General features: G+C 35.5%; 1 protein-coding gene across 3 annotated transcripts in view; it reads right to left on the reverse strand.

The window, feature by feature from the left end:
• Window positions 1-24947, reverse strand: part of FBXL13 (F-box and leucine rich repeat protein 13) — a 333413-nt gene that overhangs the window by 89239 nt on the left and 219227 nt on the right. For all 3 annotated transcript variants that reach the window (XM_056799508.1, XM_056799506.1, XM_056799507.1), the window contains 2 exons: window positions 23860-23986; window positions 6510-6593 (listed from right to left, as the gene is read on the reverse strand). In XM_056799508.1, coding sequence (XP_056655486.1) covers window positions 6510-6593; window positions 23860-23986 — 211 coding nt within the window. The remainder of the gene's footprint in view (window positions 1-6509; window positions 6594-23859; window positions 23987-24947) is intronic.

Below are 24947 nucleotides of genomic sequence, written 5' to 3' on the forward strand. Positions count from 1 at the left end.
TGATGACTAATTCTCTAACATTCATTAGCTTTCATAAAGGGCTAATTTTATGGTGGCGGCGTTTTTTAACTTGATCATGAATTTCTCATATGGAGATGTTAAATATGAAGCCTTTAATCTGAATGAATGTTATTTGGAGCTCATTTGCCTTACATAATGACAAAAGTATCTTTTGCTTCTCCGAGTTCACAGAAGTGTTCTATGCATAATTATGATGGTTATTATGCATATTCCTTATAGCTTGTGTTACTCTGAACAACAGTTCGGTCATACTGGAACCAAAAATTAGACTATATATACCTTTAAGCAATAGTTTAAAAAAGACCCAATATTCATATTTTTATGGAAATGATTGACATGATAGATTTTCAGGTTCCAGTTCAAATTTTCTAATGGCAGAAGTAGAACTCAAATAGAAATGAACAAAGAAATGGAAAAAGTACAGATCCCAAATCCATATTATGCATAGGGTAATAGAATTAGAAATCACAACCTCTACTGATCTAATATTGGATAAGAAAATATTGATCTATAGATAATAGTAGAACAAGTTTTTTTTTTTACCCATAAAGAAAAAAAAATGAAAAATACTATAAATTCTTTGCCTTCTTACATGCAAATAAGTTCAGGAAGTATATGAAAAAAAAAAACATTTTGTCTTAACTATATAGTGGTTGGGGGATAACATGAGAGAAATATGTAGGTAAATTTAGGCAGAAAGCCCAGCCTCTGCCTACACATTAGGAATCTTCCTAACTGAGAATCTGGAACAATTTTGATTGAACTCACAAATTTTTATCTAAAATAAACTCCCTAAAACTTCACAAGCAGTAAGTACATGGACCTTAGATTATTAAATTTCCCCCTTGGGTTCAAATTTAGCTAATTATTATAATAGTTGGTAAACTGACTATGCTGGTTCTTCCCTGAAAGACCAATTTGCTTACAAATGCTATTCCCTAAGACATTTAACATCTTCTTGATTACAATCACTGCAAGACTTCATAAGCACACACAGGAAACAGGGGAATACCAACACACAAAAGACACAAGGCAAATAACTTTTGCCCCTAAGAGCTCTTACTTGGCTCAATTTTTTAGTTCTGTTATCACTAGCTATTTCTGTAGCATGAGGCCTTTGGCTTCTCTAATAATAGGAAATCATAGATCTAAATATGGAAAAATCCTGAGACATCATCTGATCCAACTCCCTCATTTTACAGGTAAAATTATTAAAGCCCCAAAGGATTAAATTATTTGTCTAAGGTCAAAGGGGATTGCTCTGATGTCTCCCAATGCCAGAACCAGTCAATGCTCATATTGCTGTTAATATATATTTATTAGCTTGTATGTTATTAATTTTCTAAACCTAAAAAAGTATATATAAAGAAAGTAAGTTGGATTCATAAAACCAAAGCATTGGATCGATAGCTTGGTCTGGGTTCCAATTTACCAGTTGTTTAACAGCATACATTTTGTCATACAAATGTTGTCATTTTAGTACATTTCTTTGTAAAGTCTAAGAGCTTTAATGATGACAAACTTCCCTCACTTGAGTCCACTGTACTGAGTTTTGTTTTGTTTGGAATAAAAATTATAATAATAAAAGATTAATGTTCCTAGTAAACCCTTCCATTTCATTGTCCCTTTCATACCCTTTGGCTCTCCCAAGGCACTCTTCACAATCTAAAATTCTCTTCAGTTTAACTTCTTTCACCCAAACACATAAACACTTTCCTTTATCTCCTTCCCCCACTCTCTAATCCACCTCAGCAGATTCAAGTTATGAAAATAAAAGCCTTTATTAATAGGCTCTTCTTCAAGTACTTCTCTTTTCAGAAGGAAAAATAAGTGATATGATGTTGCTCCCAAGGAGCTCAGCTGAGGCTGGTGGATCTTTTGAGCTTAGGAGTTCTGAGCTGCAGTGGGTTAAAGCCAATTGGGTGCCTGTCTATGTCCTGTACCAATATGGTAAGCCCCCAATATCAGGGTCTAACAAGCTAATTAAGGATGGAGCAAATGACCTAGATCGAAAATAGAGTAGGTCAAAACTCCTATGCCAATCAAACGTGGGATTGGAGCTACAAATGACTGCTACAATGACGGTATAAGCAAGAAGAGACCTATTCTTAAAAAAAAAATCGCAGATCCAGTAAATCAGATAAAGCATCTTAATAAGCCCTATGATTTAAACACTTAGCCCAGTCTATCTATTATTCTAGGAAAGAAAACAAAGAGAAATGTCTGTGTTTTCCCAGGTCCCTCCTACTCCTAGCTGGGAAAAGAAAGATATTAAGAAACTAGGACAAAGGAAAATGTTTTTTGAGGCTCTTAGAACACTGGCGAACTAAGGTGGCATGATCTCCTTAATTCTCCAAGAAAGAAATCTGCAGCTTGGGGATTGGGGAAACCCTTGGTCAATAGGTCCACTTGTCCCAAGGTACTATCAACATGGTAAAGGTGGACATTTTGGTCTCACTAAAGCTTTGGCACAAGTTGGGAGCCATGTCCTCCTTTGCCCTCTGATTGAATAGCTTCATATTCAGACAGAAAGCTGGCAAGGAAGGAAATAACAGGGCAGTGGGGGCTTCTTCCCCAAACATCTCTATTGTTGGAAACCATTATGAACATTTCTTTTCCTTGTCCCATCCCAATCTGTTAAAGGGGCTCCAGAAATATTTGGTTTGGCTGTAGATGAATAATAATACTTAAGTAATTTATTTGGCTATTAATAAATAGCCATTTGCTCACCTCCCAGCAATCCGCAAACTATGCTGCCTCCCCCTCCAGCTCTAATACCCACCTCCCCATCAAGAAACTTGAATTCTGCACCTGGGTCTCTGGACTCTGGGCTCTCATAGGTAAGCTTTTGTCTTAGCTTGCCCAGATTCAGGCCTCTGTCCTACTCCCTGGTTTTTTTTTTTTCACCTGCTACCCCATCCTGTAAGCTCCTCCACCCCTTTCTAGGTTTCTTTTATGTTTTGTTTTCCTTTATTAGAATGTAAATGCTTTGGGGGCATCTTGCTTGCTTATAATATTTAAATCCTTAATGCTTAGAAATAGTTACTAGAAAATAGAAGAACTAGTAAATAGACAGACTCTTCTCACAATTGGGGGTTTCTCTCTCTCTCTCTCTCTCCCCCTCCCTTTATGTGAATTACCATAAAGCACAATGACAATTATGTGTCAGTTTCTTCATTTATGCTGACCCTTCATAATCTGTAGCTCATGTAGAATTCTTGTCTCTTCACTCCCTGAAAGCCAGGCACTGTCATATCATGGAAAAGCAATTTTTCAATAACATTTTGGTATGCAATTATGATGTTTCATACTTAAGTATTTATTGATCATCTCAAAGATTTCTTTGTTTCCTACAATTATGTTAATTAACTTTCTTTCTTTCAAACCTTTACCTTCTGTCTTAGAATCAAAACTAAGTGTAGGTTTCAAGGCAGAAGAGCAGTAAGGATTCCGCAATTGGGGTTAAGTGACTTTCTCAGGGTCATACAGCAATACTCAAGTCAAATTTGAACCCAGGACCTCTTATCTTTAAGCCTCACTCTCTATCCTCTGAGCCACTTCACTGCCCATTAGATTTCTTTTCATCATTAACAAGATCCCTCTTTTAGAGAACAGCAAGATTTATAAAGTATTCTCTTTGCAACAAATGAAAAAAGACATTAAAAGTAATTTTTAATCTCAAAGTTATATACATGCCAGTTATTATTGTTGCTATTAATAATAACAACTTAAAAGAAACAATGTTAAGTGATGGATAAGTGCTAACCCTGAGATCACAGACTCTTGGTTTTAAATCCAAATCTAACAAATAATGGTTGTATCCCTTAAGCAAAATCCTTAGCTTCTTAATGCCCTCAAAGCAGCCTTCCTAGACTACAACTAGCAGAACAGGTGACAAACTGCATTGGTAAATAAATGCCTGAATCTAATGGGGAGAGGTGATGGTATACACCTGCCCCCCCAATATCCCTGCTCTTAAGGAAGCTGAAGCTGATGAATCTCGTAATCTTGGGACTTCTGAGCTACAGTGAGCATTTGCTCTATGTCCTTCACCAATATGGCAAGCCAATAGCAGGGTCAATGAGCTAAATAAGAAGGGGCAAAATAGCCAGAGTCAAAATCCCTGTGCCAATTGGGTATGGGACTGGCCTATAAGTGACTACTGCACTTCCAAATTAGGTGAAGAGAGCTAGCTTCAGTCTCAAAGAAAAAAGCTACAATACAGTAGACTTAACAAATCCACCTTTGTGAGACAGGAATCATTAGTATTAAGAGCTGAAATGGGTATCATGGTCTTCCTTTGGTACTATGTTTAAATTTTGACATTCCTAATTTCTATTAGAGATTTGAGCATATCACTGAGTATAGAACAAAATACACTAACCAGATAGTGTGCCAATTTTGGATAACTATACCTCTTTTGGGTATGTGTGGTGGGAGGAAGGGTATTGGGAAATGATGGTGATTTTTTTGCTAAGAATCAATAAAGTTTTAAGAATTCTAAATTTTTAAAATTTTTAACCTTAAAATATTGAATTAATGAATATAGCATGTATTAAATGCATACTCTAAATAAAATATGTTAAATTATAGGGATACAATTAGAAAATTAAGATGGTCCTTCCTTTCCAGGAGCTTCCAATCTAATGAGGGAGAAAATTCATATGATCTGTAATTCATGCAATACCTCTAGATTTTCTTATGGATGTAAGTCTAAGGCACTTGTGTTATTTTATATTAGATCTGTCAAGTATATCCCTTAGAGGCTAATCAGAATTCCCCAGAGGCCTTGTGTCTGTAATTTAGGAGAGACGCCATTAGATGGCAATAAAGATGCTTTATTAGATTAGTATTCTTTTCCCTAACCCATTTCTTTCTTTTTAAAAAAATTATTTTCAGTTCCAAATTCTTTCCCTACCTCCACTCTTCTCCCACTCATCAAGAAGGCAAGAAATCCCATACCCATTATACATATGAGGGTCATGGAAAATATATTTCCATATTTGCCATTGGAAAGGAAAGAGGGGGAACCAAAAGTGAATGAAGGAATGAAGGAATGAATGAATGCTTCCATCTGCACACTGATACTATCAATTATCCCCCTGGCAGTGGATAGTATTTTTCATCATGAATCCTATGTAACTGCCATGGGTCACTGTATTATTTGGAATATCTAAGTCTTCCATAGTTGATTATCATTACAATATTGCTATTATTGTGTACAACATTTCCCTGGATCTGCTCACTCTACTTTCTATCAGCTCACATAAGTCTTCACAGTTTTTTCTGAAACTGGCTCCTGCATCATTTCTTACAGCAAAATAGTATTCTATTACATTAATATATCACAACTTGTTTAGCCATTCCCCAATTAAGGGACGTCCCTTCAATTTCCAATTCATTGACACCACAAAAATGGCAGCTATAAATACTTGTAACTTGTTTACATTTACAAATTTGCAAAATTTGTTAAAAAATGTATATATGGGTCCATTTACTTTGATATCTTTGGGGATACTGACCTAAATAGAGAAATTGTTAGATCAAACAGTATGAAGAGCTTTATAGCCCTTTCGGCATAGTTCCAAATTGTTCTCCAGAATGGTTGGAGCAGGTCTATTTCCACATCCCCTCCAGCATTTCTTAATTTCTCTTTCTGCCATATTAGCCATGGTGCAAGGGAGTACCTAAGAGTTGTTCAATGTGCATTTCTCTAATTATTAGTGGTTTAGAATATTTTTATATGACTAGTGACAGCTTTGATTTCTTCTTCTGAAACCTTCATGTGCTTTGACCATTTACCAATTGGGGAATGGCTTTTTGGCTCAGTTTTCTATATATTTGAAAAATGATCCTTTCCAACCCATTTGTTTAGACAGAGTTATTAAAGGGGTTCCTTTTTTTCTTTTTTAATGTTAAGACATATTTCAAACATAATAAAGCATAGGCTGTTTTAAAATATGCGATGGTTTCCTTGCAGATATGTTGACAATCTGCAAGGTTATACATTTTAGCCAATAATTTAAATAATATTTTTTAAAATTCCTTCAGAACTATAGAAGGCATTTTATTCTGTTCTGGTATTCTTTCTACACCTAGTATGTTGGCAAGTGATATAACCTTGGGACCTATGAAGGAGGCTATTGGGGGAGTCTCAGTCCCAAATTATCCTTTGGAATGAATGATTTATATGTTGATTTTTTTTTTATATTTAATTGTATTTGTGAAATTTTGGATCTAGAAAAGACCTCAGAGATTATCTAGCTCAAAAGCTTCTCTTGAAAGATGAAGAAACTGGAAGTCAGGGATGTGACTTGACAACAATCATTTAATGCTACTTAATAGTAGCACTAGGACTAGAATTCAAGTTCTCTGACTCCTAACTTAGTACCCTTCCTGTATCTCACTCAATACCTCCTATAATATATATAATAATAATAAATGATTTTTGTCTTTGAATTTGTAATAATGAATCTTAATCAACTTACCTTAATCCCGAAATCTGTGATATATTCACACTCAGAAACAGTAAGTTCTTTTAATTTTTTATGTTTGGAGAGTGATGTCAATGCCTGAAAATATTTAATAAAAATGTAATTTTTATGAGATCATGTTTCTGGAATATACTTTCAATAAGCTGGTAATAGTTTGATCTACCTAGTTCAGGCCTTAGTCTCTTATATTCAATGAAACTAAAAGTAACTTTTATAAAGTATAAGTCCCTGGCACATAGTAGGGCTTAAATATTTTAATTTTTAATTTAATTTCAAGAACTTATACAGTTCTTGCTCCTATCTTTCCACAAATCTCTCATAAACAATTTACCAAACATAGAAGAAGCCTTCCACTGGTTCCCTTAATATTTTTAGTATAATAGACATAGCTTATTCAGCTATCACCTATTCCCAATAAATGACTAGTCCACCTTGACTATCTTTTATGCCCATATCTTTGGAGAAGTTATTATTGATCTTATGCTGCAGAGTACTTACATCTGCCATGAATCCTTTTATGGTCCTATGGGTCACTGAAATTTTTCTTCTAATTTACTGGCTCTCCATGATTTTTAGTTATGTTGAATCAGAAGATTTTTAAAAATTGATCTTTGATTTCATATGCTTGGAGAGTTTCCTTTGTAGAGATTGTTTGCCCTGATGCACACAAGCAATCCATCAGTGATTTGTAGACTTAAGATAAATGGTTGAAACACTAAAAGGTTAAGTATCTTGCCCATGGTCATAGAGTATTTATCAGTGATCCCAAATTCTTCTAAATGTATGGCCACATCAGTGAGTTACTATCTACTATAAAACATTGCATTCCAATAAAAAGAATATTAGAATTAAAAGGTTGGGGTTTTGCAACATTGAACAGTATGGGATTGTTGAAAGCACAAATTTTCAAATGCAAACCAGCCCAATCTCATTTTCCTATTTAATTCTACACTTATTTCATTGTTCAATGTATCCTACATAATTCTCTTAGATAAATATATGAAATTAAAATCTGTTTATGGAAAAAATCTCCTCCTGTAGCAACACAACTAAAAATCATGGAGAGCCAGTAGATTAGAGGAACCAAATTTCCTTTTTTTAATATCTTAACCATTAACTTGTATTAAGCATATTCAAGTGATTCAAACTTGGTCATGAAAATTATATGTATATATGTAGATAGTTCATATATATGTAGAGGAATAATATATATATATAGAATAATAAAAACAAGAAATAGCAAATCATTAAATACAATACAGATAAAGAGGGAGAGCACAGTTGAGGTGAATCTAAAATGTTTTTGTATATTTGGTGGTACTTGAGCTGAATCTTGAAGGAAACTAAGGGTTCTTTGAGGTAAATGTGAGAAGGAGTAGATTCCATGCATGGAAGATGGCCAGTGCAAAGGCATAGGGATGGGAGGCAGAGAGAGAGTAGGAGTAGAGAAAAGGCCAGTTTGGCTAGCTAGGATGATGAATGTGACTGTGTGGCAAAGAGCTTTAAAAGCAAAGTAGAGGAGTTTATATTTGATCCTGGGATCAAAAAGGAGCTACTATAATTGACTGAATTGAAGAGTGTCAAGGCCAAATCTTTGACTAAAGAAAAATCACTTGAGCAACTGTTTTCAAGATATTTTGGAGAGTGAAATGATTTTACATAGGGAGACAAATTAGAAGACCATCACAACTGAGGTCAAGTATTGTGTTTGACTCTGGGCATAGAGAGACAAAACTAAGATAGAGCTTACTACCTTGCTTGCTTAGCTTCTATTCAGATCTCACTCTCTTTCTTTTTAATGGGTCTGTTTTATTTCTAGTCTCATCTTCTCTCAATCTTTGAAATCCTTAGCAGTTGTGTTTGGCTTTGGCACATGTCAAGGTCATTTGTTTGTTCAAATAGATGGGTATTAAATGGCTAAGTACAGGGCACTGGTGCAAGGTGATGAGGGAGAGAAGAAGATCAATAACACCCAGCTCTCATTGTCAAGCAACTTATAGTTCAACAGGAAAAGATACAGTGGTTCAAGAAATGTATATCAATAACTCTAAGGCTTCAAAGATCCAGGATTTTGTCAGCGTAGGTACTATGTTCATTAATACAGATGACAACATCTCTGCCCCTTAATAGATGGCCTTCAAGGGTTGCTATGGGCAAAGATTTCATTATTCTATAGCCAGTATATATAATCCTGTTCAATAACCCTCAGACCTTAAGGCACAAATATTAGGTTTGGCAAGGCATAAAAAAAAGAGATATATGCTCAAAAAAAGTTATTCATTGCTGTGAGAGAGGAGATTCAACTCACAATCCAAGTATAACGAAGCATTTCTCATAAATGGTGAGCCTCCAGGTGCCCCTGTTTGCAAAAGGCATTTTGCTAATTGCACCAAGGTCCAGAACATTGCACAACTGCCTGAAAAAAATCTGTATTCATTCAAAGGAACTGAGGCTAAATATCCATGTAGGAAAGAACAGTGAATTAAGCATAATGTCTAATGCTAAGCATGCATTTAGATGGACAATATTAAAAGATATGTCTATCTGGGACAGAGAATACATAATGGTAATGAATTAGGCCCAGAGAGGCACATAAGGAGGAGAGTAGTCTGGATTGCTTTGAGGGAATTACAAAGTTCTTTTAATAATCCCAATCTTCCTACAGAAAGAAAAGACCTTTTAATAATACCCAGTGTTACTATATAAAAGTGAGGTATAGAATATAATAGTCCTCAAGGATCTATAAACAAGTGTCACAAAGAGGATAATGGAAAAATTCATCATGGATGTGAGCAAAATGCTGCAACATGTGACCAATTGGTGAGTTTCTCCTAGAACTTCCACTTTGAGGAAGAAAGAAGACCAACCATGTTTCATTCTCTAAACTTTACTACCAAAACTTGCCCCTAAGAGTTCCTTCATTTTCATTTTCAGCAACCTTTTATGTCCAATTAAGATATAAGTTCATTGAGGGCACTCTCATTTTGATTATTCATGTATCTTCATGGCTTGGTAAGCACTCAGTAGATGTTTGTTGACCCGATTTAATAAATTCATGTTGATGGAAATAGGTTCTGATCAAGGACATATGTAATACCCAGTGAAGGGGAGAGACAGAATATGATTCTTGTAACCAAGGAATAATGTTCTAAATTGAATAAATAAAATTTTCTAAAATATAAAAATAAAAAAATAAATTCATGTTGATTTGACCAAGGAGGAATAAGAACAGGAACAAAAGATGCCATCACGGAATTATATGACAGGAGAAGATGGGCTGGTTAAGTAGTAAAGGCAAGGGATGGCAGGTAGATGGCCAGAGACCACTGGCTATCTTGCAATACCAAGAGAAAGCAGGGTCGGACCCTTCATGGTGGATAGATCTCATGTTGACAATTTATAAAGAGACAAGGACAAGAATCACTTTTAATAGGCTGTCCTTGGGTAAATGGTTTATTTTGGAGGGAATCTCCCAATGAAATTAGGTTACAAATCTGAGAACCCAAGCCTGGTGACCTGATGATGAACCTCTCTAAACCCAGTTAGGCTAGTTTTTGGACAATATATAGTTGGTTACTATACAAAAATCTATAACCTAAAATATAGCTACCCTTATTCTCCCAAAACACATTTGTATTTTAATAGTCATTTTCAATGGCTTTCTTCTAGAAGGTGGGCAATATGGGGATTTCAAGTAGCAGGACAGGAATAGAGAAGTAGTATGTATCACAGAGCAGTAGTGTGATCTTTTCTTAAATTATACAATCCAAATGATTACCTATGGACAAGACTATCCCTTCTTGTTACTAGTTCAGATTCTGCCATATATAATTATGTACGTATAATATGTATGTGCATACCTACACAAAGAAACATTTTTTTCCTTCTTCCACTTGAGTAATTCAATAAGTCATGTTTACAATGCAGGGCAGGGATGCAGAAAAGGTCAGTTCTGACACAGACTGTGTAGGTATTCCTTTTGATTCTCCCCAAGTCCCATTTTTACCTCTAATCCCTCTTAATGTTGAATTTCTAACCACTATCCTTTACTTCTGGATGGCTACAGGGCTAAGTGCCATATCCCAGTGCTTACATCTTTACTTTCTATATTTCACATGGTTTCAGTTTTACTGAATTTGTATACGAACATTGAAACAGACCTTACATGGCTGGAAGGAAAAAAAATTACCCAAACTGTTTTATGTACAAAACTAGATCACATTTCCCTCCCTTTTACTTTCAAGAGGAAAATATATTTGGCATTGTGCCCAATTCAAATCATAGTTGAAATCCCAAATTCTAATATGTAGTAACGCTTCATTACATAAGCTAGTGTATTCACTTTTTCTATAATCATGAATGTGGGTATTTGGGCCAAGAAATTAATCATTATGTTTGATGTAGTTTTACTAGAAAGAAGAGATCAATGACCTAAAAAAAAAACTACCTCCTCTTTTCCCCTTAATTTTTTAATTATCAACTTGCAACTCTTATATGGTCTTATATGATCTGTGTTCCAGATGTGAATGTTATTGTGCAGATGTTAGAAGAATGGTAAGAGAATTAAAGTTATGCTTTTATAGAAATCCAACTACTTGAATAAAAATCATCAGGCTAAGTATCTACATTTGGTTTCTACCCTATCTTTGACAAGTTAGGTATTTTTAGTTCTCAAGTGGGATATTATGCTATTAATTTGAACTATAAAACTAAGTCTGAAATCATTCACCAAGACTTCACTTTTATGTAGCCAAGTTAGAAATGTGTTCCTTATGTAATCAATATGTACTCTGCACATATCATAAGCTTTCTGGATATACTCTTCAACAGTTTGTAGTTACCTATTTTCACTCTCTCATGCAAAATCACCCAAAATATTTACAACCACTACAGTTTCTCAAGAAAAACTCTCATAACTTAAAAATTAAAAATATATTGTTTTCAGCACACTTGGAACCAAAGAAAACTACACTCATACTTTTCAAACAGCCATTGGTCCAAATAAATGTGCTTCTTTCCTTGCAAAATATAAAGGGATTAAGTCACTTTTCATCTTCTTTGTTAGTCAATTTTACATATAGCCTTTAAGCTATAAGAGACAATTTGAGGTGCTCCTGGATGAATTTCTGATTAGCATATACTCCCAAAGCTAAACCATGACCATATTAGTAAGCATTACATGTAAAGGAGAGAGGTTCTGGCAAAATGCTAAGAGAAATGAGATGGAAAAACAGTTCCTTTCGGCTAAAGGGAGTGGGAAGGTTTTTCTTTTTGAGAAGTGGCACTTTATTTGGGCAGTGAAGGTAGGGTATTGCAATAAATGGAGATGCTCTAAGGAAGAGAGTCCATTGTAGACAAAGGGATAGAGAAAACAAACTTATGTAACAGAAAGAAAAAAAGGAAAAGAGCAGAGAATAGTAACCTAGTCTCAACTGGCTTTTATATAGTCTATGAATAAAAGTAGTATGAAATAAAACTTGAAAGGTAAATTGGAATCAGATTATAGAGGGCCTTGAATGCCAGGTTCAGGAGTTTGTATTGGGAGGCAATGGGAAGCCACTGAAGATTTCTGTGTTGATAAATGTGATTAGAAAATTGCATTAAGATGATCATTCAAGCATTAATGTGAATATGAGATCGTAAACAGGAAACAGACCAGATGAATGGTTGGTTGAAATGCTATTACAATCATCTAGGAAAGAAGAGATTAAAGAACCCAAATTAGATGGTTAGAATGGCAGTGGATTGAAGAAATGAAAACAAAAGATATTTAAAGATACCATCAAAAGAATCTGTCAAATAATGGGGGAGGCAGAGAGGGAGAGAGAGACAGAGAGGCAGAAAGGTAGAGTGACAGAGACAGAGAGAGAAATGAGAGAGAGAGAGAGAGAGAGAGAGAGAGAGAGAGAGAGAGAGAGAAAGTGCTTGATGACTCTGAAGTGACTAGGAGGATCATGGTACCCCGAAAGAAACAGCACAAAGGGGAAACCTAGATTTGGGGTAAGAGGAGCAGGATAAATTCAATTTAGGATTTGATGTAATAGAAACATATTTAGGTGAAGATATCCAGTAAGCAGTTCTAAACCTAAGAACTCTAGGAAGGCTTGGGATATTGATGTTAGAATGCTATTTTAGATGAAGTTAGGTGCTGTATGAATAGAGTTAGCTCTAACGGAAGCCACTGTGAAGTCACTAAGAGAAAGGATGTTGAGTTTAAGAACTTAAGAAGACCAAGGACAGAACTTTGTAGTATGCTAACATTTAGAGGGAGGAATAAAAGTCCAAAGATAATGTCTAGAGTCTAAGGGTCAGTTTGGAGTCTCAATACTTGGATCACTAGGTGATTAATCTTGAGTCATAACAACATATTAAGATCTTCTAATAAGGCATGATTGGGGTTTTCACATGATTAAATGAAGGATTACCTAAGCCAGTGAAAAATCATGGATACCTGAAATAATAAGGGTAATTTTTATCAAAATGCTTGCATCTCAAGGAGGGAAGACAGAAGATAGGGAATCTAGAACTCAAAAATTATTTTTAAAATTTAGAATTTTTATTTTTAATTAGTAAATAAAATCAAAACATTCTTTTAGAAAACCCTCTGAGATATTTAGTCAGAAATGTCCAATGGGCAATTTGTAATACAAGACTAAAGCTCAGAAGAGAGGCTGAATATATAGAAATAACCATCATCTCACATAGAGATAGCAATTAAACCCATGAAGGCTAATGAGGTCATTGAGGGGGGGAGAGAGAGGGGGAGAGAGAGGGGAAGAGGGGGGGGAGAGAAAGAGAAAGAGAGAGAGAGAGAGAGAGGAGAGAGGAGAGAGAGAGAGAGAGAGAGAGAGAGAGAGAGAGAGAGAGAGAGAGAGAGAGAGAGAGAGAGAGAATAGGGAGTCTTAGATAGTACCTTGAGAAACAGAAAATGGGCATACTTGGGATGAATGAGCCAGAGAGACTGAAAAGGATCCCTGGGCTATAAAAAAACTAAATTAACCTACTAATTCACACAATAAATTTATTTTTAAGTATTTTAACATCTTAACGTTTTAAAGTATTTTCTGCTTTTCTACTTCCTCCCTCTCATTTTGTTCTCTTTACCATATTAATGCAGAAAAACACAAGAAACCCTGGAAAAAATCTTTAAGTCAAGTTTCTCTAGTAAAAGTCTGATATCCAAAAAACATCAGTAAAAATGCATTGTCAGTCCAGTTCAGACTGAATCAGGCAGCTGCAAGTCCTCACCCTTCACCTCAAAGCAGAACTGATAAAAAGTAAATTTGAAGAGGTTTTAATAGTCTTTTTGAGAGTAAAGAAATGATCTATTTGAAGAATTTTTAGAGCTCTTAAAAAGTACCATATTTCTCTGATAATCAGAGAGATGTAAATCAAAACAACTCTGAGGTATCACCTCACATCTAGCAGATTGGCTAACATGACAGAAGAGGAAAGTAATGAATGCTGGAGGGGATGTGGCAAAGTAGGGACATTAATGCATTGCTGGTGGAGTTGTGAATTGATCCAACCATTCTGGAGGGCAATTTGGAACTATGCCCAAAGGGCGACAAAAGAATATCTACCCTTTGATCCAGCCATAGCACTGCTGGGTTTGTACCCCAAAGAGATAATAAGGAAAAAGACTTGTACAAGAATATTCATAGCTGTGCTCTTTGTGGTGGCCAAAAATTGGAAAATGAAAGATTGTCTTTCAATTGGGGAATGGCTGAACAAACTGTGGTATTTGTTGGTGATGGAATACTATTGTGCTAAAAGGAATAATCAAGTGGAGGAATTCCATGGAGAGTGGAACAACCTCCAGGAAGTGATGCAGAGCGAGAGGAGCAGAACCAGGAGAACGTTGTACACAGAGACTGTATAATCGAACGTAGTGGAATTCTCCATTAGTGGCGGTGTAATGTCCCTGAACAATCTGCAGGGATCATGGAGAAAAACACTATCCATAAGCAGAGGACAAACTGTGGGAGTAGAAACACCGAGGAAAAGCAACTGTTTTACTATAGGGGTTGAGGGGACATGACAGAGGAGAGACTCTAAATGAACACTCTAATACAAATACCAACAACATGGAAATGGGTTCTGATCAAGAACAAATGTGATACCCAGTGGAACTGCAAATTGGCTATGGGAGGGAGGAATAGAAAATGATTTTTGTAACCAAGGAATAATGTTTGAAATTGACCAAATAAAAAAATGTTTTAATTTTTAAAAAGTACCATATTTTTTCCCATTTAGTGCCATAGAAAAAAGATCCAATTGGAAATATCTATAAATTACCTAAAGGGAGAATATTTAAATATCCTAACTGATCTGTGATCTAATCAGCTTGGATATTCCCTATACTGAAGAAAGTTACAACCCATCCTTGCCTTCTTATCCTGTGATTCTCTTCCATGTTCTATCAAAGATCATCTACAAAAGGATTACTTTTGTAAAGAATTTCCTTGATACCATAATAAATAATTTCCCCTAAGTCTTTTGAATTTTTCATGGGTACCAGAGTACTTGGGCTGACAATCAAGTTGTCCCTCCATTTTATTACAACACACTTGCTCCATTTTCTCTCAGATTTATGTCATTTCTTATGACTACATCATTATTGAAATATGTGGAAATTTACTTTTCCCCCACTTTTTGTGTCTCTTTTTGTCCTTTAGGACACATGTAACTTTGATTCTTCAGAAATAATCATGTTTCAAAACTCACACTCATATAACATCACTAGGAAATCATTGGTGAATTTATTTTTGTTTTTGTAAAAAAGGTAAGTTTTTGTTCAAAGGAGCAGCTTTGAGTTCACTGAAAGCACTGCAAGATTTTCTTGTCATAATCCAGTTCACTCTTTTACTCTATTTTTTTTTCTATGCCCAAGTTATCTTTTTTGCAAAACTTGTTCTAGACATATTTAATTCTGGTTTGCATCCCACTCTAGAAGTAAGGGTGCTTGGGCCTTCAACAGCATCCATTCAAGAAGTCAGGTATGCATTGGACAACTAGGCCTACAGATGCCATCTACTTGCTGACTATAAATAATAGTCTGCAACATAACAGAAGATCACAGTCCTTAAACCTCATAGACTAGTCAGTCAAAACCCTTATTTTTTTAGATGAAGAAACTGAGGCCAGAGAATGTAATGAATACCAAAGGTCACAGAGAGAGGGAGTAGAAAAGCAGGGATTCAAATCTCAATCCTCAATCAAAGAAGTTGGGAGGTTTGGCTGAGCCAGTCCTCAGAGGAAAAATTACAACTCTGAAGACTTGTCTAAAAGGAAAAGAACTGAAAATGGTGCAAACACTGAAAAAGCTGGAAGATATACAAATGAATAGACCCATGGGAGGCAGAAAGAGGAAGATCTTCCATCATACCACACCGACTTTTCCTACACATGAAGTGCCTCAAAAGGAGGCCCCTCAAAAAAGAAAAATAAACAAGAAAACAGATGGAGAAGGAATGAATGGGGGAGGGGTACAGAATCTTCATTTAGACTAATAGAAGAATTGGATAGGAGAGAACAGAGTTTTTGTCTTTCAGTAATTGTATTATGTATGAGAATCAGAATAAAGATGGAATAGTTAACTTTGACACCTATAAATGGTAGTTTAGATTACAAAATGGCCTATAAGGAAAAAGGAAATGAGAAAAAGGGATGAAATAAATTAAGACCTCTTGGAAAAGGGTGGCACAAATCAATATTATTTGAGAAAGCAGACAGTGAGACAATGTGATAGGAATGGAGGAGATTCTGAACAATCTTATATAGTCTTATATAAACTGGGAAAGTGAAGGGTAAAAAAGATAAAAACAATAATTAAAAAGTCATTATAAAAATTCAAGGAACTGGGGGAAAGACAGGGTAATATGAGTCAGAGGAGAGTGTGTGGGAAGAGACCAGGATCATATGAGTGTAGACAAAATTAATGTATGAACCACATGCTCGTTCAAAAGGAAAAAATGGAATACCAATAAAAATAACTGAATGGAAGAAAATGGACTAAAAATTATAACCATGTATGTAAATACATTATATTATAGAATAAAGTAAAAGCAAACAACAGAATGGTTAAGAAAATAACAATATTTGCTGCATTAAAAAATAAAGATACATCCAGAGTGAAGAAGACATATGGGAACAAAATGTACTAGGTTGGAGAATTCCAAGAAAGCAGGATGCTAGAGTGCATTTTACATATCAAGAGAAATAGTGATCAGAGTACAATTAAATAATTCTATTTTATAGTTGTCCCTATAAAAATCATATATATTTCTCAGTAGGTTAATTCACAAATGTTTTTGTTATCATTATATAGGAAGTTTCTTTTTTATTATGCTTCTTTTTTACATTTATTGGTAGTTAATAGAATATAAATTATTTTTGTCTTTTATACTAGTGATATTAAATTTAATGGAAATGAATATGAATTTTGTGCTTGGGTTAAATAAAAGGCACTTTACAAATACAAGATTCAGGGAAGTAAGGCTAGATAGCAATTCACCTATCATGCAATATCCAGTCATCTTGGGGATCCACTTGAAATGCATGTCTTGATATAGGGACTCTTAGGAGGTCTTGGGATTGTAATATTTATAGGGAAAGATGCCTGGATATGGAGAAACAGGGGATACGGAAGGTTTGTAGCAGGATATGGAGGAGTTGAAGGGAGAGAGGGAATATGGCTGCCAGTGAGGAAAAGGAGAGAGATGCCCTCTGCCGAGAAGCTATTTTTGGCAAAAATGGGGTATCCGAGAAATGAGCCACTTATGATAGCCTGCAGGGATATCTTCTTGCTGGATTGCTGCCGAAGTTGCCCCAGAGCAGACTAAACACGGACCCTCCTGAGGAACAAGCCCTTCCCCAGAATTTGGTTGCCCAGCAGGGGTCTGATTGGGACCATTTGTAATTGGATGACTGAACTGAGGTTCAGCTCCTTCTATGCCCAGAAAATATAATCCACTTATCTGACTGTGATATTCAAATAAGATAAATTTTAATAACCAGTTCGGATTGGAGAGGTATCAGGAAAAAAGGAAGAGGGTTGGATATAATATGGTTGAAAAAATTCAAAAAATAAAGAATAAGGTTGGAGTCTTTCTCAGCTTCAGAGCTGAGGCCAGGCCTCACAGGCTGGTGGAAGGTTTCTCCCACTCCCATCTATGCTATATCTGGGCTAGTTTTGTCAATTCCAAAATCTTAGCAGTAGACAGCAAGCAACAAGGAAAGTTCTGACCTTCAGAGCTGGTTGCCTGTCTCTTTGGGCTGAAGCAAGTAGAGGCCCCTCAATCCAGACTCTGAAGACTAAGCTCCTCCCCCTTCCCCTAAGAGGAAGGAAGTGCTTAAGTCACAAGACCCACTGCCACTCCCAGTTGCCCCTTCCCCCACCAACTGTCAGTCTTGGCAATTTCTTCTCTATGGGTATTCTCACTGTTGCTTGTTCCAACACAGTCGTAGAAAGTTCAGAACTTGTTCTTGTTTCCTTTCCATGGGATAGAGAGACATTGGAGAAAAAGACTGTTAAAGAAGAGGGAACAGGGATAGTGTAGTATTTAGGCATGTCTTCCCTCTTGTGAACACATTTTGGATCTTCTCTGGATAGATTATAACAACTGACTGACTCATTATTGCCAAGAGTCATGTGGCTGATGCTGTGGACAGTGATACTGCCCTTCAAAAACATTCTTTCTTGACACAGAACCATGGAGGACTCCATAATGTTAACACTTCTCCTCTTAATTATCTAAGCATGAAAAAGCCATTTCTCTGGAGAAATTGCTGTTTCCAAAGAGCAGAACTGAAGGTCTGGTCTCCCATCTCCCTCTTGTACCTTTTTTTTGTCCCTCAACTTTTTCTTACTCTTTGATATATCCCAATGTTAGATAAACAAGAGACGAGCACACTAACCTTTGTTTGTAGGTCCTTATTTGGATTATGGATTTGGGGAACAAAAAGTGGGTCTAGATGTGTAGACCCATCTAATGCCTAATATGGAGGGAAGCAACTGAACAATGACCTCTTTCTAGAAACCACAAACCTAATGGTCTTGGCTGCTAAGTCAGCTAGAATGATGAATAGGAGAAATAAAAATGTGCAAAGAGATGCATAATGTGAAATTGTTATTCCTGTCTAATCTAGGGCTTAGCAATTGTTGAGAGCCAGAAGGAAAGGAGTGAAACTGGCCACAGAGGCTACCCTGGATTCCTCTATCCTCCTCTCCTTATCATTGCTAGGTGTGGATATACTCATTATCAAAGCTATTTGGTATAGAAGATTGGCAAAGATGACCCCCCAAAAAAAGGAAAATGACAATTACTGGATGGGCAGCTAGAAAAAAGAGATGATAATGAATCATTTATGGAGAGGTAAATTGGTCCATATTTTCTGTAGAACATTCTAGAATTATATGCCCCAAATCACTATACTGGAAATGTCTTTTGATCCTACAATGTCAATATTAGGCTTATACCCCAAAGAAACCAAAGAAAAAGCAACCATATATACAAAAATATTCAGGTTAGCTCTTTTTGTAGCAGCAAAGAACTGGGAACTAAGGGAATTGCCATCAGTTGAGAAATGGCTAGACAGACTATGGTATATAAACATAATATTTTATTAATAGAATATTATCATAATATTATATAAATATATATAAATATAAATGGCCATAAGAAATTATAAAATGGAGAGTATCAGAGAAACTTGATTTTACTTGTGAGAACTGATGCATAATGAAATGAACAGTTCCAGGTGAATAATTCATTCTACAACAAATACTCTAATTATAAACAAAAACAATTGATCTCTGATCAATGCAATGACTAATGATTCCAGGGGATGAATGATGAACCATGTTATACAACTATTGACAGAAAGACAATGGACTGAAAATGTAGAATGAGACATGTTCTCTAGCATGGCTAATATAGGAATGTTTTGCTTGTATACATGTTGCAATTAGAGCATTTTTCTGTCTTGCAATCGAAGGAATTTCAGACAAGTAGGAAAACTATGAATTATTCAGCATTTAAAGAAAAAATAAAACCATTCTTAAGAGATTCAATACACAATCTCCCATGATAGTATGTATTCAGAACTGCCCATTTTAATTATTAATTTCTAAATTTCAAAAAGTACTTAGCACTTTTTTAAAAATTTGAATAGATCAGTAGAATAGCCTAATAAACAAGAATAACCAAACTCTCAGTCTTTGATAAATTATTTTTTAAACCCTTACCTTGTATCTTAGAATCAATATTGTGTATTGGTTCCAAGGCAGAAGAGTAGTAAGGGCTAGGCAATGGGGGTTAACTGACTTGCCTAGGGTCACACAGCTAGGAAGTGTCTGTGGTCAAAATTGAACCCAGGAACTCCTGTCTCTGGGCCTGACTCTCAATCCACTGAGCCATCTAGCTGCCCCCAGTCTTTGATTAATTTAAGAATATAAAATTGCATTTAACAAGAACTACTAGAAAAACTAAAAATGGTTGGTGGAAACATCAGCAGCTTCCACCATATGTCGAATTGTAAAAAGGAATTATTTAATTTCTTTAATGGAGGACCTGGAGGTCCTCTTACCATAAATATGTATAGGGATTAATTAGCCCACCATGACAGGAAATACAAACCACAGAGACAAGAAGGAGGAACCATAGAGATAGGAAGTGAGGTAGGAGAAGTTTATAAAAGAGGCTGAGCATCGGTTGGTTGGTCTGTCAGTTGCTGAAAACTAGGGATGGCAGTTGCAGGGAAGTTGGTTGCTAGGCCTGAGTTGATCATTGGGGGTTGGTTGTTGGGAGTGTGTTGCTGATTAGTTGGTAGTTGGTGTTTAGTTGCTGGAATATAAAGGCAGGCCTGAGTTTACTGAGAGGGTTTTTGGCTGTAGTCTTTAGAGGGTTTTTTGCCTTTTGGGTTTTTTGGCTTTTGGTTTGGGCTGTTAGATTTTATTTTTCTTTCCCTTCCTTGAACTTTTTGGAAAGTGGCTGGTCTTCATTGACAGACCTAATTGGGGTTGGACTAAACACTGATTGGATTGGTTTTGATTGGGCTGGATTGGGTTGGAACTCTGTGGAGTGGTTATTATATAGTTATAGGTGAATATAGGCAGTTTTAGATAGTAATTATAGGCAATTGTAGTTTTAGAATAACTAGTATAGACATTAGGAAATTTCTTTCTCTACCTCTTTCCTTTATTTCCCTCTTTTATGATATTCATTTTATTTACTATATTCTTTTACTATCTCTATTTTAATTAAATTAAATTGTTGTTAAAAGTTGCCAGAAATTTTCTTTTCTCTGGCTTAAAAGGGATAATACTTAATTTTAAAACTCTACTATAGTCTCATTAAAACTTAAATTATTAAAAGCTGCTCTCTTATTTTGTCAAAACCCCTATTTTAACCCTTACACAATAAAATCCAAATGGATGCATAACTTGAATATAAAATATCATATGAAAAATACATCAAAATGGAAGGATTTATGTTTTATAATTGTGACTAGAGAATTTTAAATTAAATCAAGGTTAGAGAGCTCAAATTATAAAGTAGACAGTTTTAGTTAAACAAAATTTAAAAGCTTTTGCACAAAATTATGTGCCTAGGACAAATAAAATAGTCAATTTAAAAAACAATAATGTCAGCTTTCTCTAATGAAAGTCTTATGTCTAAGATTTAATAAGGATTTTACCAAAAGGGCAATTCCCCAATAGATAAACAGAATGAACAAACAGTTCTGAAAAGAATTTCAAACTATCAACAATCATATACAAAGATTACTCTCAATTTAAAATATTTAGAGAAATGAAAATTGAAACAACTCTGAAGTTTCACCTCACACTTAGTAAGCTGGCAAATATGATCAAAGATGAGATAGTCAATATGTGTGAGGTTGCAGGAAAATAGATCATGGTATATAAAATGGGTATCTATAGAATGGAGAATGATCATAAAAATTGTGGCATATTATTGTGCATTTAAAATGACAATTATGATAATTTCAAAGAACATGGGAAGAGTTGTATGAGCTAATACAAGAAATTCTGAAAGTTTTGCTTTGCTGACATATAGGAGATCATGCTTACCAAAGAGAGACTATACATGGAAATCCTCACTAAAAAGAAGTCAAATAGAACATACTCACAATGACTTATTGTGACCCTCGAGAAGAATTGGAGAACTTTCAATAGAGTGAAGTGGGGAGATCATGGGCAGGGAATGTCACATATGCCATCAATTATGTCTATTGTTAGTTTTGTTAAACTACATTCTCTTTGTTACAAGGGAAAATGTGCCTTATTTATTATATGCAAAGTTATATACAGAAATAACTGTGATGTAAAACAAAAGGCACCAATAAAAAGTAAATAGAACCAAGAGAACAATATATTCTACAATAATATAAATGAAAACAACACAGCATCTCAAATGAATTGAGATAAAAAATTTTATTTTCATAAGACAGATAATGAATGTTCATATGATAGTCATTTTGTCCATTTATTTTGCTTAATAATTCTTGTTACTGGGGGGGTAAAGAGGTTCTTTGAGCAGGGAGGGAGAATGTATTGTAAAAACAACTCCAGGGGGGAAAAAAGGTTCTACCTATAGAACTTTCTTTAAAAGGTTTTAGAGATCACACTCTAAGCCCAGAAGTTTCAGAAGATAAAAAGAAAAGACTTCATAAGGATTTCTATCTCCTAAATACATCAGCAAAGTAGAACTTTCAAAAATCTTTGAAATTTTACTTCTAAAAGATATTTCCTATTTAAAAGGAAGCAGGTGGAGGGCAGCTGGGTAGTTCAGTAGATTGAGAGTCAGGCCAAGAGAGGGAGGTCCTAGGTTCAAATCTGGCCTCTTCCCAACTATGTGACCCTGGGCAAGTCACTTAACCCCCATTGCCTAGCTCTTACCACTCTTCTGCCTTGGAGCCAATACTTTGTATTGGCTCCAAGACAGAAGGTAAGGGTCTAAAATAAATAAATAAACAAATAAAATAAAAGGAAGCAGGAGTATCTGTGCCATGTGGACAACAGTCAACAGACCTAAAGTCTATGCCAGCCTCTTTCCCATTCTGAGGTTCTCTACAGGCAGCAGATGAAATGAAGGAAAAGTTTACTTCTGGACTTTTATGTGTAAGCCCATCCGTTCTGATGCCACTGTGGCTTAGTCTTTTAGAAGGCAAGAGATTCATGGTGATCCAGTGTAAAGAAACAAAACAACTCCCCTGGCAACACAGTCCACCATTAGGAATATTTTCAGCAGTAGAGTTCCTTTTGTATCCCTACATTCCTCACCACTATTCTCATGTGTCTCATGTTTTGGGCTAAATGGGGACAGCTAAGAGTATGGTGATGATGGATATGTGCCATAAGATCAGTGATGGGTCTCTCTCTTCTTTCAGATCCCCTGACTGTCAAAGGATTTGGGACCATATATAATTATTTCCCAATACAGTCCATCTCAATAGGGACCACTAGGCATTTTCTACTTTCTTACATTTTACCAAACATTATTATAGAAACTAATTGATGGCAGGAGTTGGGGGAAAGGGTAAGAAGGGAAGCAGACTATTTAGGTGTTTTCCATCCATTCTGCCAGGCGGTATAGGACACAGTTGTAGTGACAGAATAGGACCCACATTTTGACTCAAATTTTTTTTTTACTTTTTCTACTCTGAAGAGTTTAGAATTCTAGAACCAAAACCTTGGAATCAAGTAGACTGGTTTTAGCCTGAAAAAGGAAGTCTCAGTTTCTTACAATCTGAGGAATAAGACTGGATGAAAAAACAGAATTAATTCTCTTATGACTTTTCCTAGAATAGTCCTATACAAAATAACTTATGGGGAAGAAAGGAGATAAGAGAAACTTGTAATATAAGAGACTCCTTATTTTGGGGAGAAATTTCTAGGATCTAAGAATGAATGCAACACTCCTGTTAAGACTGGGGGATTATGGACTGAAACCTTACAAGTCAGTCAGTCCATCACCTGCTAATCCTCTGTACTCTAATACATCAACTTTGCCTATTCACAATTTTGTTCTTAAGAATCAGTCTGAACATATTTCTTGTACCTCACTTTGATCCATTAGAGTTTTTTGAAAATTTTGTAGCATTTTGTTACCTTGAAGAAATATCTAATTAGTATAAATATATTCACATTGCAATAACTCAGAAACAAAATTCCTAATCTTGACCTATTTAACTCAAATTCTCAAAGCAAATAATTTCATGTTTTCCAAGTAGCAATGGATTATGAATTTAATATGGAACATAGAAAAATAACTTTAAGAAATGAATTCAGTTTTTAGCAAAGATCTTTTTTACTTTTTACCTCATCCGTGATGGCTGTTGCAGAAATATCAATTGAAATCAAGCTGGGAATCTGTGTAATGAACTCAATCCCACAATCAGACAACTGTGGACAATTACGTAAATTCAAGTAGGTAAGGCTTCGACACCTAAAAAAAATCCACACATATTCCCAATAAATTTTGGCTCTTTGATCCACTGTTAAGAGTAGTTTCTTCCTTTTTAAATTTGGCAAATGTGAATGGGTTTTAATTAAATGTTTTTTTTTCCACTTTTGAATGAAGTTGTATTATATAAAATATAAAATTATCTAAAACTAAGAATTTTAAACTGGGGAAGAAAGGAGTGGTTAATTTTTGACATTTTATATTTGCTTTCATATTTTTGTCAGCTCTTCCCATAAGATAAAAAAAAAGACACAATGGAATTGTCAGGAATTATTAAGTAAAAGGAATATAGTTGTCTGCCCTAAACTTTAAAGGCACAGACCTGCCAATTATAACCTAAGTCTATTGGGAAAGCATTGGGATTCTCATATGGCTGGTGGCAAAAACTAGTCTGAAATTTTCTAGCAGTGCTGAAATAAGAATACAGAACACTAGCTTGATTGAAAGGGAGATAACAGTAGTCCTGAGTGCTCAAGAGCCCCAGAAATTTGAGAAAATATGTAGTAAGAGCATCGAGTGTGTGAATGGTAGGAAGAGAAGGGAGGGAGGGAGCCAAGGCAGGTACTCAGAGGAAAAAGTTTAGCATCAGGTAAGGAGAGGGTTCCGCAGGTCAGAGAGTGGTCAGGGACTTGGCACAGGTGCTGGCCTGTGTTTTGGATCCTAGTCACCGAGTCATAATGATTCCAGAGCTGAGGGCCCTTGAGGAGAGAGTTCACTGAGATTCCGTGTCTGAATGGCAACATCTGAGCTTCTGTGTTCCCCACAAAGGGATAGAAGAATATGCTTGGAAAGAGCAGGCAATCTAGGGAAGGGATGAGATCCCTACCAGCACAGACAGAGAATGTCAAATGACCACAAAGGACATGTACCTAGATTTGTTTGCTAATCCATCGTGTAGCTGTGATTTCAGCAATAGTTCATGCAGTTCAGATTTTCAAATAAT

This window comes from Monodelphis domestica, chromosome 5, assembly GCF_027887165.1.
Source record: "Monodelphis domestica isolate mMonDom1 chromosome 5, mMonDom1.pri, whole genome shotgun sequence".
Classification (NCBI taxonomy): domain Eukaryota; kingdom Metazoa; phylum Chordata; class Mammalia; order Didelphimorphia; family Didelphidae; genus Monodelphis; species Monodelphis domestica.